The sequence below is a fragment of the Oreochromis aureus genome, linkage group 20, assembly GCF_013358895.1.
Source record: "Oreochromis aureus strain Israel breed Guangdong linkage group 20, ZZ_aureus, whole genome shotgun sequence".
NCBI classification, from domain to species: Eukaryota; Metazoa; Chordata; class Actinopteri; order Cichliformes; family Cichlidae; genus Oreochromis; species Oreochromis aureus.
In genome coordinates this window covers 8508244-8526412 of record NC_052961.1, presented here as the reverse complement: position 1 = coordinate 8526412, position 18169 = coordinate 8508244, and the positions used below count along the sequence as shown (strand labels likewise).

General features: G+C 39.2%; 1 protein-coding gene across 1 annotated transcript in view; it reads right to left on the bottom strand.

Annotated features, from left to right (window-relative positions):
* Positions 1 to 10821: 10821 nt before the first annotated feature.
* vwa5b1 (von Willebrand factor A domain containing 5B1) overlaps positions 10822 to 18169 on the bottom strand; it is a 29670-nt gene continuing 22322 nt past the window's right edge. Inside the window, exons 19-21 of the mRNA XM_039604302.1 lie at positions 17836 to 17905; positions 15543 to 15666; positions 10822 to 14766 (exon numbers count right to left, since the gene is read on the bottom strand). Of these exons, the coding sequence (XP_039460236.1) occupies positions 14134 to 14766; positions 15543 to 15666; positions 17836 to 17905 (827 nt within the window). The 3' untranslated portion in view covers positions 10822 to 14133. The remainder of the gene's footprint in view (positions 14767 to 15542; positions 15667 to 17835; positions 17906 to 18169) is intronic.

Genomic DNA, 18169 nt, shown 5'->3' with positions numbered 1-18169 from the left:
GTCGTATTGTTTTAGCACTGGTAAGGTCTGGCAGTTCATTCCAGGTTGTGATCTGTGCGGAGGAGGCAGACCAAAGGCTGTGATTCACACCGCAGAGAGGAAGGTGGGTGACGGGGGGGATAATTGTACAACTTTCTGTCCTTGTTCTGAAGACTGGGCTCAAGCTGACCCTGTCGTGTTCTTTCTTTGCTTTCCTCTGGATGCCTGCTAATAAAGAGGTGTGCAGCGGGTGCTCGGGCTTTAGTGCATTCAGCCACAGTACAGAGAGTGGCAGCTTGAGAACAGTGCAGGGACAACATGTGAAAACATAATAGCCACCGACCGCTGGAGCTGAAATCAACTTGCTGACTGTTTGCAGCTGAAACCTCGTTAAATACAAAAGGAGCAAAAGCAAAAGGCTCTTTCACTTTTGTTATTAGTCAGCTGTTTATGGGAGGCGGAGATTTCTGCCAGGAGAGGGAGGTATTGGCCTGTGAGGGAAACCAGTGATTCAGATCTTGGAATTAAAGAGCATGAATAGGCATAAAAATGTGACTGCTAAACCTGAATTATAGTTATTTTCTGAATAGTACAAATCCAGCTGCAGTTTGTAGGATTCTCAGTTTGCCTCCCCATACCAGATGAATCATGCCTTTATTCATTTGGCTATTTCACTTTAGAGCTCCAAAAGGTTTCATCTTGAGGCCAGGTAAAGGTATGAAACTATCATTTTGCTGACAAATGCATGACTGTATTCAATTTTAGTCAGTGAAACTGAAAATCAAAATGTTAGATCAGAAGTAGGAGAAAATGCTTGTGCACGGTTCAATTTCAGACCAGCGGGGATTCATATGTGCCTCCAGAGGAAGCCATCTTACGGCAATTTGAGCACATAAAAATGCCCTTTGTGTTTTCAAATGAATCTGTATTATTCACAGAAAGGAAAAAAATCAAATTGTGTCCTCCTACTTGATGCCATGAAACCTCAAATGTATTATTTAACATTAGATTGGAGTTTTGGCATTATCATTACATTAGTATTCAGCAGCCAGTCCACAGATATTTATTTTCAAGGAGTGAGCCAATGCTGGATGGTCTCTAAAGAAACCTGAGCTAAATGTCAGACATACAGTGTAATTGAGCAGAGAGAGCATTATCCACTCCTTCCTGCTGAATGTACTGATGGCCCCTAAAAGCTCACTTTACCACCCGGCCTGTAACTGGCTTAAAAATATTCATGATGCTATTTTTTTTTTCTTGCAGTGTTACTGTTGACATTTACATGTTTGCAGTGTGATTCTGCAGGAATGCGATTGTAGGTTTGTCAGTTTTTCTGTCAGTGCACAGCTTTGGTTCAGTCCAGATTGGCAGTGCTGTAAGTTTTAGTTTGGACACTCCTGGTGCCCAAAACGATTTACATGTGACCCCACAGCATTTTTCTATCATGTTCCCCCAATCACGTGTTGAGACTATATTCCACATTTTGACTGATTACAAAAATGAACATCACAGTAAATGTGGTTCATAAGATTTGATCTGTGGATGCAGCAGTAGTAGGTAAGAGTTTGGTTTTAACAGTAACTGAAATATAAAAAGGGAATAACCAAGTACATAAAGATTAGTTTTTCTAGTATTAGATATGTCGGACTAGATGCTACCAAGGCTTAAGCCTGCAATGGGAAAATGCTTGAACACCAGCATTACTGTCAACAGTGATGTTTACATCGTCATGCACTGTGAGGATGCTGACCAAGAAGGAAGCCTTCACCTCCACGTTTATACTTCACCTTCTCACTCACTTCCTCTAAACATGCCTTTCCCCTCTCTTTTGTCCTAACTGATATCCTTACTGATCCAGTATGGAAATCTTACAGATGAGCCACCTGTTTGATTAGGCAAAGACTTTACACCGGTTAGCCTTCCTGATGCAAGTCTCTGCTTTTATTCTGGCTTGCAATTTGAGCTAAGAGTACACATTGTAACAATCACTGTTATTTGGCTATAAAAACCCCAAATTTAACAATTAACAATTAAACAACTATCTTGTATAAATAATAACAATACATCAGTTATATGGTAAACCAAACTGCTTGAAAATCATTTGGAAATTCCGCAAGGGATGATAATGTTTGATTTAGACCTTCATTAGACTCATTAGACTTTCAGCTCCTGCTGGGTAATATGGCACACTTGACAGATCCTACCAGTGAATAGCAGCTGACCAGTGTGGTTTTGTTTAGTGGCACAAATTTTGGTTTTCTTTCTTTCTACATCCACAGTGATCTACAAATTCTAATATAATATAATATAATGTCATATAAGTAAAGTGTATTTACTGAATGTGGGAAAACATGAACAAAATTGTTGAAATGGTATATTTTTCTGCAGAAATCACAGGGTGATTATTTCTTTGTTTTCAAAAAGCATTTCTTTAGACTTTAAATTGGGAAACATTTGGAGGCGTGTTCTTTTTAGTGACTACTGACGCGGAACAAAGTGTTGCACAGAAATGGCAGGGGAAAACACAGCGCAAAAATGCAAATAGGATCAATGAAAAAAAGATGACAGAAAATCAAAAACAAGGAATGGAAAGACTGAAAGATCAGAGACTGCAGGCTTTTCTCATTTCTTTAATTTGTGCCTCCTCTTCTCCTCCTTCCTCATCTCAGTATGCCATTTTGAATAATATCTCAATTCCTAAAATGCATCTGGAGGAGAAAGGACTGTCAAGAGAAGCACTGTTGGTGATGTACAGGTGTAGTCTTTAAAAAGAAATTCTTTACCTTCACAGGATATGAAAGGTATTTTTTAAAAACCAAGGGGAGAAGGCAACTCTTTAAAGAACTTGCACTTTTTAGACACATAGTTTCATTTCAGAAAGACAATCAAACCATGGATCCTACACTGTTTATCTATGTGATTAAAAACGATATTATCTTGTCACATTACACCCCGTTGGCACTATATATATGTATCTATATATATAAAAAAGCACCAAAACAATTGTTTTTGCAGGTATGCCAAATTTTCTTGTTTAAAATGTTTAAAAACCTTACTGCCTCGACTCATCTCCTTTATCACATCCTCTTCTGTTTGCATCTGTAGAGCAAGGGAAATACAAAAAGAGGAGAGAAACTGAGGATGCATTCAGATGGGGTAACTAGGACTAGAGAGGGTAATATAAGACAATAAAGTACAGGTGAACTTGATCTGACATTAGGAAGGCTCTATAAACACATGAGGAATTAACCTTCAAAATAAAACAGGAAGGAAGCTCAGAGGAGCCTCAAAATCACAATTAAACAGGGTCTGTGGAGGACAGAAAAGGGAAAAACCTTCAAAAACAGAAATAACCGAAACCAAAGATCATTGAAATGACCATTTCACAGCTGGGATGAACATCTGAGCTAAATATCTTAAATGCTGCTCTCGCTTTAATAGATGTCCCACTTTTAACACTTTAAGCTCTAACAGTTCACATCCTCCTGCCAAAGACTGCTGTTCAGTGTGACTTAAAGACAAAATCTTCTGTTATTTCTCTGAACTTTTTCGTTTTAAATCGTCGCTATGAGACTTTTTTTTTTTTTAACAACACAGACTTTATTTTTAAATGTAGATTAAAAAAAACAAGCAATGATACCAAAAGATCACATCTGTAAGAATATTATTGTTCAGCTAATAGTGGTACATTAACAAACAACCCTTTTCTTTTATGCTGCAAACATGAAAGCAGCAGCGCTGGTTCGACACCATGGAAACCCATCAGTCGAGTCGTGCAGTGCTTTTAGCATCAGGGGCAGTCACCGTTCTGACAGTGAGGGAACCATCAAAGACATTCCTTCTATTATTTCCCACTTAAGAGTTTTGAATGTCAATGCGGCGTGAGGACTGTGCAAGAAGTGCACCGTGAGGGCTTCACACAGGCTTATTGATGGAAGTGAAATGATTGCTGCACTCTGAGGTGGGAGGATACACCGGGCAGTGGTTTACACATTCCCCTAACTAACCAAAGCTCTCTGGTTTGATCCTTTGAGAAGTCACAAACGCCTTGTGTCAGGAAGGGCATCCAGTGTAAGCATCTGCCTAATCAAATATGTGGAGCTACCTGCTGGTGTGGCCTCATGTGAAGAAGGGAGCAGCCAAGAGTAGATTTTATAAATGAAATTTGCCATTTAAAAGATATCACGTTTTCCTGCTCAGGCGCCAGCTGGCCCTGATTCAAATAACATGTCTGATATGTTTTTCTCAGACAGTATGATTAATCAGACAAATTACACCCTAGACTTCTGAGTATCACATTTGTACTTCATAAAACTTCTTTTATTCTTTATAATAAGTGGAAATGGCATTTTTCTCTGCTAGTGCCTTATTAGAGAGAGGAAACCTTGAATCGCTTTAGCGCTCCTTTTTTTTTTTCCGAGAAGTGTTATTAACTGGGAAGGCAGTGGATTGATTTCTCCTTTTTTTCAGGATGCGGTTAGCCTCCAGACATGGTGACACACTGTTCAGTTCAAGTATTTGAGTGCTCTACATCAAAAGAATCAAATTCTCAGTACATGGCTGGTACATGGCAATAAAAACAAGGTTAATTGAAAACTTTCATGGTTTCTGCACTTCAAAATGAGAGAGATTTACTAATCATTTCTGTCTGGGATTTATTCTGATTTCTGTAATTTGTATTATGCTTCCTATTTCTTCCTTTTTCATATCAAGTTGATACTACAGTACTGGGACTACTGTATGTTTCACAGTTAATACATGAGGTAGTGCTGTGCACAATGCAAAAACGCTTTTTTCAAATAAAAGTGAAATCTTCTATTTATAGTTTTACGTAAATATTTATGAATTTTAGTATTATTAGTTTAATAAACTTGAAGTTATTTAAAGTATAAGTACTTTTCAAATGAATGGAGGCTTTATATTATGTTTTGTATTGCTCCTATTATTACTAACGCACCCAAATTTGGATGTTCCTGGATTCTTGTTGAATTTTGGTTCCTGGTGTGATTTATTATCCCTTTGCACTTTACCTTCCACATCTGCTCCAGTTAACTGGGACTGCCACTTCGAACACAACTTGAAATCTTCTGCTGCTTGTCAGTCACCACTGTTTCTGGTTGACTGGCCACCAGCTGCTTGTCTTTCTCGAATTTTAAGTCCCAAAGGATCTTTTGCTCTCAGCCATTTTTGGTACCATCTCCCATAACACCTTTCAAATTTCTGATCCATATGTGGAACAAATGTTGCCACATATGGATTAGAAGTTGCCATTTACTTACCACTATCCCAGACTTTGGGTTGTGACTCGATGTAGACTGTCCCAACTGCATCTTACATGTGCTGGACACTCTCTGGGGCACCTTTGCACAGTCTTGGGACCTGTGGTTGGGGTTGATGCCTCCCCCTATGGATCTGCTTAGGGGCTGTTCTTGTGCTGCCAAGTTCAGAGCCTCTGTGCTGTTCTTTGTCAGCCACAAACAAATATTTACCATACTGAAACTACAACCCTCAGAAATGGGCTACAAAATCTGCGTTTTTCATTTTTCTGATGAGAAATAAAATTTCAGTAGAAAGGTTGTAATTTTCAAGAAAAAGGAACATACAGCTTATTATTTGGTTGTTTTTTTCCTGCTAGAGAGATGATCCCATGTACGTTTTTTCTTCATCCTTGTTTAGTGTTTCTCTGACCAAAGTAAGGTTCCCTCCATCCATCCCTTCACTCAATGTATTAAATAATTAATGACAATCATGCCTAGAGGCTGGCGGTGCAAGGATGTGCATTACTAATGCAAACTGGACCATAGTGAACCACAGACACACTTTGATCGAACAATATAGTGCATCAACTTGATGTTCAAGAGCTTTTTTTAAAAATGTATTTTCATTCAAGGCAACACCTCGACAAGAAGCAGATTTTATTACAGCAGCGTGATGTTCATATCAGCTCTAAATTTAAGAGACATTTGTGGAGGATGGGTTTGGGTCTCAAAACAAGGATCTTTTGTGTGTATGGAAAGCGTATTAACCACTACCAACGTGTGAAATTATTAATGTACTTGTAATTAAAATTGAAATGACCTGCACCACTTTTTGTTGATCATTTTCATGAAGGGTCAGGGTTACATCAAATCGCTGGGAACGCAGCATTTCTATCTCTTATTCTGCACACATCTCTTATTCTCAGACACTGTCCCAGATTTTGATTGAGTCTAGTTTTCAAGAGTCAAGACTGCAGGAAAGACATTTTTCTAAAGTCTGGTTTGTATCTAATGGCTGTGAAGAAAAACGGGGAAGGCTGTCATCATTGCCTAAGTGGAGGCTAACCTGTAACCCATTTTTCCCGACTTTGAAAGGAGAGTTTCGCAGAAAATAGCAGAAACCACCCCAAAGAATGGCAAAAGCAGTTACAATAAAGACTAAGAATGGACAAAGTGGGTGGGAAATTTTTTCAGCAGTTATTTTTCAATCATGCGCATAGCAGAATATGACATGAAATGACAGAGTACGTCCCCATCTCACGAGAAAAGTGCTTCCAAAAGAAATGTGCCAATCAGTGCATTCCTGCTAAAATTCAGGGATCACTACCACAGAGAATATCAGCTGGAAAAACATCTGACATCAGTTATTGGGACAGAAAATGGGACATGAAAATATGAGGATTTCAGGGCTATGAAATCAAAATCTACCTTTGTCATTAATGTACTGTTCTAGCAGAGGAGTTGAGAAAGTTTCATTCAAATAAAATATTTGTTCTTCACTTGCAAAGTGCTAACTATTGCACCACTTCCAGCAGCCTGAACCATTCATATAAGGCAGGATGGATCCATGCTTTCATGATTTTTTACACCAAATTCTTAATGTGCCAGCAGAAATGGAGACTCATTAGACCAGGCATCATTTTTCCAATCTTATTTTGTCCGATTTTAGTGAGCCAGTGTGAACTGTAACCTCAGTTTCCTGCCAGCTGATAGGAATGGCACTCGGTGTGGACTCCTGCTGCTGTAACCCATCTCCTTCAATGTTCGACATGTTGTGCGTTCTGCGTACCTTGGTAAATGACAAATGGTTATTTGAGTTACTGTTCCCATATACTTCCTACCACCTCAAAGCAGTCTGGATAATCTCCTCTGACCTCTGACATCAACAAGGCATTTTCACAAATAGAACTACTGCTCATTTTTTTTGACTCATTCTCTGTAAACCCTTGAGATGGTTGTAGTAGATCAGCGGTGTCTGAAATACTAAGACAAGGCCATCTGGCACTAAGAACCAAGACATATTCAGTGTCACTTAAATCCAATTTTGTCCATTCTGATGCTTGGTTTGAATTTCGGTAGGTCATCTTGACCATGATAGGCCAATTAGATATTTGCAATGTGTGTATACATAAACATTTAGTTTCCTCATGTGGTCATCTTAACAATAAATAATCCATTTAATAAATATTAAATAATTTATCGACAGCGGGACTCTACTGTGGCTCAAAGTTTAGTGCTAGATTGACTGTTACATTGAGGTTAATAAACATAAATTAGTGAGAAAAAGATAGACTCTGACTAACAGTTGCTATGCAATGAAAACGTAGCACAGCAACTGCTAATCGCGATCTTAAGTTCTGCACCCCAAAGCTGAGACACTAGTCATTTATTGTGCCCCACGACCTGCCTCTAGGCCAGCAGTCAGCCCGACACTGCAATTACTTACGTTTGCTCTGTATGCTATTTATGTCCAGTTTAAACTGCTGTGATATAGTGGCCTGGATTAAATCAGACATAAGCCTCCTTTCTAAAGCCAGACGAGTTTAAGTAGCTGGAATGTAACAGAATAATTGTCACTGAAGATGCCGAGTAAATGGACCTGCGGGGAAAAAACATGAAGATGGATGTGCGTGTCGAGCTAAATGAGCACTTTGATGTTTTCCAGCCTGAATCTAAATTAACCTTTGGTTCCCATCAGCGTTATGTTTGTAAAACCCACCACTGTTCTCACTGATCATTTCATGCTACATTCTAATCTATATATAGGACTGTAAATGAAATAACAGAAGATTAGTTCAAACAACACATTTTCATATGCATTATAGTCAGTAGCTTAGCAACAGGACGCAGTCCAAACTTTTCTAAGGTGATTTTAATTTGTGTGTGTGTGTGTGTGTTGTTGGAATCAAGGCGTGCTGCGTAATATCACAACACACCTGAGAAAATATAAATCTAAATATGGGTTTTTGTGTGCAAGCTCTTCAAAGCACTGCACACTGTCAGGAACTCTTTGAGTCTTGTTTGATCTCTCAAACGGGTGAAGATGGTTATTAGCGCAGCAGTAATGAGCTTTCATTTTTCTTACCCGGTGCTCTGTTCGCCGGCCCTCTCTCCCCCCATTCCTCCTTCATTCGCCCTTTGAAACCTCTGCCTCTCACGCCGGGCATGTCTTACCTTGTAATAGGGTGGATGGTGTAAATGGTGCCTTGTCATCCTAATTACTATCACCCTCTTTGATTTCAAGGACCCACATTATGGCTGCTTTTTGTTGTTAATGATACTTGTACCGTGTCACTCGGGGGAAGGAATACAACCAGTGTAGCTCAGGTCACCTTGACTTCAGTTCAGTGATGGGAAAATGTTGTAAGACGTGTGTGTGTAAAATGTGAAGCCAAAAGAGTTTCTAATAGTCTGCTCTCCAAACTCTCCAGCATCACAATTTAAGTTTACAAAGTGCTTTTATACTCAAAGCAAGAGCAAAGTTTCATCTTCCAGTTGTTGTGAATGTATCATTACTCATACAAATGAGTATGAGTAGCCCCTAGCAACCAGCAGGATGAGTGCAGCTATCAGCTGGAACCAAGTTACAGAAGCATGTTCTCCAAACTTACCATGAAGTCCAACAACTTTGCTCCCTTTCTCCAAACTTTCTCATTTTTCTCCTGTCAAGTGTGCATAAAAAGTCTTTTTTGTAATTTGACATAGTACTACTTAAAAGTCTTAAGTCACCCCTCATTTCTTTAGATTTTGCTTCCACAGAGCCAGGCTTTCTTGTAACATCACTTATTTTCAGTCCTGTCCTTAAACTTTTTCAGAGGAATGTTTCCATGTTTGCTAAACCACTTAAAACTGACCTATGAATAATGCAAGCATTAAAAAAGCACTTAACTCAAGATAACACACATAACAAGCAACTTAGCAAACAACCAATTAAATAAATTGTATCTTTGTTACTAGCAGCCTGCACATAATTTGTTCAAATTTCTTTAGCTGAATATACAAAAAAAGTGTCAAAAATAACACATTTTGACAGGCATCAAATAGGATGTTTGCAACAAGGTGATTCCCAAGAGAGCTATCAGGTGGAAATACGTATACATATATATATAGATATAGATATAGATATAGATATTTGGTATGTGATGTGTGAGTATGTCCTTTGTACTTTGGACAAGTGGAGGATAAGAGATGGCAGCCCTAAAAATCTCCAGGAGATGAATTGTATCTGAAAGTCATGAATGTAGGAAATAAGAGAAGATCCAGCAAAGACCTGACATAGGACCTGAGAAATGCATGTGGTCTTTCTGTTGATCCATCTACTGAAATGGAAAATGAAGAGAGAAGGCTGAAGTATGCCACATGACAAAACAACTCAGATGAATATGAGATGAATCCAAAATTAGATATTTTTAGGTACATTTGTGATCTTTGAAACATGGTGGAGGCTCCATCAGGGTTTGGGGCTGCATTTCATCCAGTGGTGTTGGAGACCTTGTCAAAACTGATGAACACATAAAAGTAACATCATGGACCATCATTCTAAATAAGTGACCTCTAATTACACCATTTATAGTGCATGACCAGAAAGGTTTCTAGCTTCTAGGTTTGTTTGTGTTTATGAAATCTAATCAGGTGTAGCATCCTGGTCATATGTATGAGGTGTAAAATCTTGTGTTTTAGTTGTAGGGTTGTAGGTGAGTATTTTTGCTCTGGTCTTGTTGCCTGTGTAGACCATTGATTTTTTTTTTTTTTTTTTTAAGGGTTTTTGTGTCTTGTCTTCAAATCTTTTTGTGATGGTTTTATTTCTGGGAGCTTCCTCCTGATTTTCCTTTTGAAGAGCACCTCTGTGGGGCTCTTACCTGTGGCTGGGCGATCAATATTCTGATAGGTTTAGAGGTACATACAGAGTTACTTTTTTCCCAGTTTAATTCTTCACATTGTGCAACGTGTATCCTTTTTCGCTAATAAAATCTCTCCATTTCACAGCTGGTTTATGGCCACCGTGGTGTCATGTTTCCAAGTAATTTTCTGATGTACTGAATAAACAGCAGGCCACAGTCAGACAGGGCTGTGAGACCAATGTGACTGAAGATGTTCTGCAGAGCTTTATTGTGGTACTTGACTACAGGTTACGTTTTTATAATATTGGCAATAATCGTATGTCTATTAATATAGAATTTCCTGCGGGTAGGAAGCCCAGGAAATCAGTGGCTTCCCTCAGCTCATCTAGTGCTCTCTGTGGTGTACTTACATGATATGATTTGATTTGATGACATTTCTCTAAAGCCATTACTGGCCAATATATCAACATAAAAATTGTTCATGTTTGTTTGCCCCACAGCACTTACTGTCCAGTCACCATGAAGTGCATGCAAAGTGGACATCTTCACTGGTAATTGACATTTGTGCTTCCTTCATTTTGGAGGAAGATTAGTGAGACACACCGATGGGTAAACCTGGAATTATCAGCATAGCAGGAGAAGCTGTCTTAAAAAGACAAGGGTCACAGTATTAGTCCATGAGGTCCGCGTTCAGGGTAGCAGAGGAACAATAATGACTTGAGACCCAGCTCTTTGGTTGTAGACTTACTTTATTACATGCACCTTCAGAGCTGGTCAGAGCATCAACAATTATAAAGACACAGCAAAAGCTTTCAGCAGCCTCAAACAGTTAACAATCATTTATAAAGGCACGAACAGCAAGTTGAAAGATACTGCACCATACACCTGACTCGGTACATAAAAAATACTTATTTCAATTACAGCTGCACTAAATACTGCAATTACGGGACAAAAATATTACTATATGACATCTACATTGTATTTCTCAGTTCAGAGAGGGAAATGCTGCACTAATGGCTCCAATGTGGCAATTGAATCATCAAACACCATAACATAAACACCTGTGCTCATGCAGACGGACGTATGCAACTCAGCCTGAGTGAAAAAAGGAATACCTGAGTAAAGCAACACTGCAACGAGGGGGGAAAATAGAAAATTAATACTGAAACATGCTCAAATGGACTGAAAAGGAAGAATAAAAAAGGCAGAAAGAAGGGTATCGACTGTGTATATTTTTTGAAATGAACCAATTGTTACTGCAATGAACAGGTTTTACATTTTTAGCTGATTTAAACCTTGTTTAGGCACTTGAGGTAAAGAAGCTTTGACAGTGATAATTAGCAGGGGCCATTCATCTTTGATTTCAAGAGCAGGACTTTTGGTCGCTGTACATATTATTGGGGAGTAGGCGGCACCAGCTGTTTGCAAATCCAAGGTCCAACATAAGTGATAATTAAATTCTAGATCATTACAAGTGGGTTTAACTGTTTTAGATTTTGCTTTATAATGTGCAAATAAATAGTGTCCAATAAAAAAAATATTTAAGTCGACTAAATCCTGAAAACTCGTTTAGGCAGGCAAGTCAAGCTGCAACGCATCGTGCACACATAACATGCCTCGCTCTCCCATCATATACCAAACACATACTCCCAAATTGGCAGCCCATTTAAGATGCAGAACTTACCATCTAACCCTGCATTGATGTCTACTGGTTTCAACTCTAAAACACCCCAGCATCCACCTGTAGTCCACAGTGGGATCTCTCCAGAATCTGTATTATAGTTTTGGGGGTGATTTCATATTAAAACAGTGTTTTCAAATGTGAGTTGTTCACGTGAACTATTTGAAATAAAAATCTGTATTCAAATAACATAACTTTTAAAGTAAAGCTCTTTCTGGGGAAAGAAAAGTATTGAATTTAATTGTGCATATATATAGATATGTCTATATGTAATTATGATGTCAGCAGGATGTGCAACTAATTTCTAGTAATTTGGCTGTTTCTATCTGTCTGTCTCTCTTTTTATGGTCCGAGTTTTTCAGTTTGCAACTGTGCAAGACCCAATAATGAAAATTAAGAGCTATAACACTGAAATAAAGATGAAGGCTATGTTTAAAGACAGGTGTTCTCCAGCCAGTATCGCAGAATAACTTTTAGTTTTCTTTATTTCTTGTTATACTATACTACTTCCTGTTACTATTGTATTTCCTACATCCTTAAAACAAAACATGGACAAAAGAACTGACTGGGCCAACTACACATTACGGCTGATTTAGACTGATTTAGACTTTTGCAGTGAATCTTGGTAGAGCCCGACGTCCACAACCGTGGTTGTATGCACATGGCTCCACTGATTCATTCAAAAACCGCAGCAAAAAGGTCACCGGAAAGTCAGGGGAGGAACGGACCAATTACAACAGGGGAGGGCAACATCAACGGGGCGTGTAGTTACATTTCCAGGAAGCTGCACGTCAGGTTATGGCAAAGGTTACAGCGCAGGTTTACAGAACAGCTCGCGGTTATGATGCATGTACGGCACTGATTTATCAATGCAGAAATACAAATCCCCTGTTACACCTACAGGAGCTCCTTGGTCATTGAATCATGACCATGCCATGAAGCTCTCAGCACACAGGTTTTGTGCTGATGCTAGTGGAGGTTTGGAACTCTACAGGTATTAAGTCAGCACAGTGTTTGCCACTTTATGCACTATGCACTCCAGCACTCAGCCACCCCACTCTGCATCTTTAGACGGTCTGCCACTTTGCATGAGTTGCTGTGGCTCTTAATCACGTCTGCTTTGCAATAATACCACTTACAGCTGATTGGGAATCAGCTAGAAGGGAAGAAATTTCACAAACTGACTTATTGCAGATATGACATCCTGTTACAGTACCATGCTTGAATTCAGTGGGTTCTTTAGAATGAGCCATTTAAAAAGGCACCTGAATTCAAAGTTTAAGAGGCATGACCCAATGCTTTTGTCTATATAATGCTTTTAATATATTTTAAGTCAATTGTGGTCCTTAGTACTAAAAGCCTAATAATTTCTGCAGGTTTGGTGCTATTTTTTGAGAAGCTTCATTTAGAAAAATGAAGGGAGTTAATATTAAAAAAACAAATCTCTGTGTGAATTAGGGTTAAATTAGTGTAAATTTCCTTACTACTTAGCAAACCTTCAGCTTATAATGAGGATAATTCTGAACCTGCAAACCGCTGGTGCATTCAGCTCCACATCTGTGTTTTTGTTTTTAAGTAAAAATTAAATAATTAATAAATCTTATACTCTAAAACAGTTATAATCAGGTACGGGAAAATAAAAACTGTATGAAATATAGACAGTAAATCACATGCTAGAGAGATACATACATTTCCCCACATATACCACATATTTTTTTTAAACAAAGTGTTAACCTATGTCATATTTTCTCTAGCTTTTTGCATATTTTTCTTTCTCTGCTACAATTAAACTGCAAAAATGGCAAATAGTACTAACACTGTAATGGCATTGAGCATTAGAAAAGAGTGCCAGTACTGAGGGCAAGTAACCAGATTATTATTTTCAACATTTGTTTCCCCTCAGCACAATCCAAGCAATTCAGAAAATGTTGTACTGTTGTAAAAATGGTGTGTACTAATTAGTGGAACAGTTGATCTTACCATAGTTTTGCAGCATTCTCCTTGTTACATCAATGTGATGACAGTAATAGCTTTTCTCAGATGATGATGGTCCAGCATGCTACAAATTTAACACTGGCATTCTTCTCTTTCAAACTCAAATCAGTGGCATAACTCGGATAGCTCCATTGCTAATAGTGATCCAGATACAGCATATGGCACCAGCGAGGTAACAGCTTGCACACACTGTAGTTCCTCTGAAGAGCCTATGATATGTTTGGAGGAACAGCACACAAACAGAAGAAAACACACATTGTTCACAACTGCAACGCAAAATCAGACTCCAGAGGACAAACTGCTGATCAGAGAATAGCATGGCCTCAGTTAGCATAGTATCGTTAGGGTTTGAGTACTTTCAGTCTTGGACTGACAGGCCTCAGACACTGTTAGGGTTGTAACAGAGCATGTTCAGTTGCAGGTTTTCATCCCAGTGTCTGAGGATGATGAAGAGCTGATTGGCAGCAGCCTTCACTGATGCTAAATCTCGGCCCTCTGGGATGTCCTGCTCACTCAGCCACATGCTGGCCTTGGCGGCTACCAGTTCCCATTCTATAAAATAGTTGGCAGAGCTGTGCTCCAGCCAGGCAAGGGCCACCGCTGTAGCCCACACCATGCTTTCTACAGGCGATGGTGTTTCCAAGCCCCCTGACCCCGAACTCTGTGCACTGTCCACCCGGGAGAGTGTGGAAAGCGGGGGATTGGCAGCGGCAGATGGGCTGGCTACTGAGGAGGGACCAGCATCCGTCCAGGTCCTCCTGGACAGATGAGACGGGCTGTGAATGCCTGCAGTGTGATCTGCAGGCTGCTGATATGTTTCTTGCTCAAACGGTGATCTGCATCCGTCATCAGCACTCTCAGTGCGGCGGCTGCTGGAGTGAGACAAGTGGCCCAGGCTGGTGCGGTGGCTGGTGAAGGGGGACGTCCACTTTAGCTTGTCCATGGGCACATTGATGGCATCGCACAGAGCTGCGTCCAGGGGAAATGCACCACAAGCCAACTGCAACAACACCTGTACAGAAGAAGAAGTCATTAGAAAATTATTTAATTTGTTTAGTTACTGCAGCCTTTAATCATTCAGCAGTGAAGCAGAGGGCAGCATGTATTTGGAGAGCATCCAAAAAAGTTTCAGTTGGCAGACTGTGTGTTTTTATTTCTGCGTATCAATAAAAAATAAGGACTAAGGGAGCAAGTCCACAGCTGATTCAAATTCATGCTGTTCTTCTGCAATGTGGTTTTTTTTTTCTGCTCCAATCAGCAGCTTGTTGTGAGGCGCTCTGACCCAGGATTCCTCGCTGTTACAAGAAGAGGAAATCATTTCATGGGCAGCTATTCTGCATATTTTTTATTCTACAGCTATTCATTTCTGACACATACTTTATTCCACTGAATCTGGGACGTGCCAAACAATATACGGACAATGTGGCATGTGCTGAACAATTAGAGCTCCCTTTAAGGTCTTTGTTAGTGGAAGCGAGGGTCATGGTCTTATAATATTAAATGCTCATATTATAAGCACCATATTAATCCATCAATCATACCCATTCCTTTTGCAAGACTCTTTTATTCTGAGTGTAAATAATGTCTGACTGCAGACTCTACATTTAAATCTACAATACAGCATGCTTACGTGCTGTGCACCTTACGCCTCAGGGCTCTTCAGAGCAGCCTAAACGAGCGAACTCATTGTTCGCTCTGTCTAAACAGCCTCTGACAGATTCACAGTCTCTGTCAGCTCGAGTTAGTGTACGTTAAAAAAACATTCACATGTAAAGATTTGCAGCCCACCAGAGGAATGTAGTCTTTGTTCTCGTTGTCGCTCTCTCCAATTGAATCACCAGACTTGCTGTGAGATCGACACATGAATCCTTTGGCAGCTCGAGTTAGCAGACGAGTCCTGCTGAGGGCCAGCCTTAAAGAGGAGAGGGGGGTGCAGAAGTAAATTACAGTGTAAAGTATGTGAAGCACAAACCACCATTAGGTTTAATCCACTTATTGTGAGGGAAAAGAATGGCAACAACTTCTTTCTTTTCTTTTATGTAAAAGTTTACATGTTTTATAACCCAATAAAAAATGGAAAATTGTTTTTTTACAGGTAATGAGGTTTTTTTAGCCACTGGGCATCTCCATTTCTAGGGATGGAAAATGTCTTCGTCTATGCAGAAATATCTCCGATGACTGTTTATTGGATTGCTATGAAACTGCACAGACCACATACATTTTAAGGGGAACTAGCCTCAAGGTATAAAAAGTCAAATCAGTGAAGAATTGCCTTATATCTGCATTCCTTTACATGACCATTAGGGGGCAACCCCTGAAGTACTACAACTGTATAGAAATCTATGAGAAAATAACAACACTACTCACTTTTTTATGAGGTCTGTAAACACTGTCCTAATGAGTTTATGGTCTCAATCACTAGTTTAAAGTCTTAGTGAAACATTTAGGTACACAAGTGTTTCTGTCATTTCTAATTTCCTCCCTGTCTCCATCATTGTGGATTTGAAATCAAACGCTGCACACTCTCACCTTTGGGTTTTACAAAGAGACCACCTCTTTAGTTATTAAATACAAAACCAAAGGCAGAGAGACTGGTTTTCAAGGTTTTAGACTTTATGCAGTCTACTGATTGCAAATTATTTTCATTCAAGTGTTAAAAACAATCCTTACATTTAAAATTATATTAGTTTGTCCAGTTACTTTTGAGCCTGTGTGTTAACATGACTGTAATTTGTAAATCGTTCATGCAGTACTTTTGTTAAACCCCTTGAATTAAAGCTTTAAGTTCAAGCACTTCTTGATTAAATTTCCACTGTGGGGACGTAGAGATACAAAATTACCAAAAATGTGCCATTGTCCAAATATTTATGTATTTTAAAAAAAACATATATAACTTACTGTACCCATGTGAGGTCAAAAAAATAGACACAATAAAGCAGGATATGCCTTAGGGCACGGCTACCTTATGATTTCAGAGTTATTTCATTTGAGAATGCAGTATATCATATCCACCCATCAGCTTCAACATTTGATCTAACTACAGTAATATGGTTGAGGCCAACATGCTCAGCTTAGGTTCTGTGAGTGATGTAGCAGTGGCTTTATCTGACTTATATACACAATCTCAAATGAGTTTCTTTGCAAAATGTCTCAACATTTACATGATTTTGTCTCTTATCTGTGCTCAGATGCTTTTGTACTTTTGGTTTTTCTTTACTGGTAATGAATGATGTTAACCTGGAAGCGACTGCAGACAAAAATTTGCCCGTATGGCTAAATCTGTTATATTTACATGTTGAACTTGACTGCTCGTTTTAACAAATCTCCATTGTCCATTAAGTATGGTTGTATCTAAGTAACTTTCTATATTAACCTGTTATTTAACACCAAAATCAGGTCACAATTTGAGTTGATTCAGAGAATACTTTCTACACATCAGTCAGCACATATGTTCTACCTGCAAGAGTGGTATACTCTACCTGAAGTAACACCTTCAGCAAACCTCCAAATCTTTCTTCCTCCAGCCAAACACATTTTTTAAAAACTTTTTTTAACTAACATGATTGGCCGCCTGTGACGAGGTGAGCAAAGGTGAGACTTCACTCAGCTATTTCAATCAGTCAATTTTCATGCAGTGCTATGGAGATTTTCCATTAGAGACTGTCTGAAAATATTGTATATTTTTTAACAGTTATGCCATCTGGCCTCTTTCTTTCATTCATTTGGACAGTGTTTCACTCTGCTCAGGCATCAGCACATTGTATAACCTAGGTGTTTCTTAGCCCTAAACACATCCTGGCAGAGCTGTAAGCATGACTGTGGACTCTTTGTGCTGAGGAGAAGAAATTGTAACTCACCAGTTCAGGGTCACAGCTAATGATACCCTGCATTCAACTGATACATTAACCTCAGTACATCTTACGCTAAAAGCCAAAATCAGCTGACAGGAATGGATAAAGATGATGTTAAGAATATTTTCTGCCCTGTGAAGCAGTCGAATTATAATACCCATTTAGTTCCTAATGTAGTGGTAGCACAGCCTCAGCACATTAATTCAGCCAGCAAGCCTCCAATCACCCACCTGGCAGAAAAAAGGCTTTCCACCGATTTCTGTGATTGGTCGGAGGTCACAGAGGGACTCCTCTGGGAGACTTGGAGACAGCAAGACACAAAGAGAGGCAGAGTTAGCCAAGGGAAACAGAGAGAAGTGAGGGAGTGCATTTTTTTCACCTTAATTAGTTTTCCCTCCTAAGTGTGAAATAATAAATGGCTGAAAAACACCGACTGATATATAAGTGACAGCAGAAGACATAGCTGCCCCTCCTCTCCAGGTGAAACTCTTCTTGTTTGTTTCTTTATTTTTTTCCAAAAAAGATCCAGACGGCATTTGTCAATACAAGCCACCAAACTGTGTC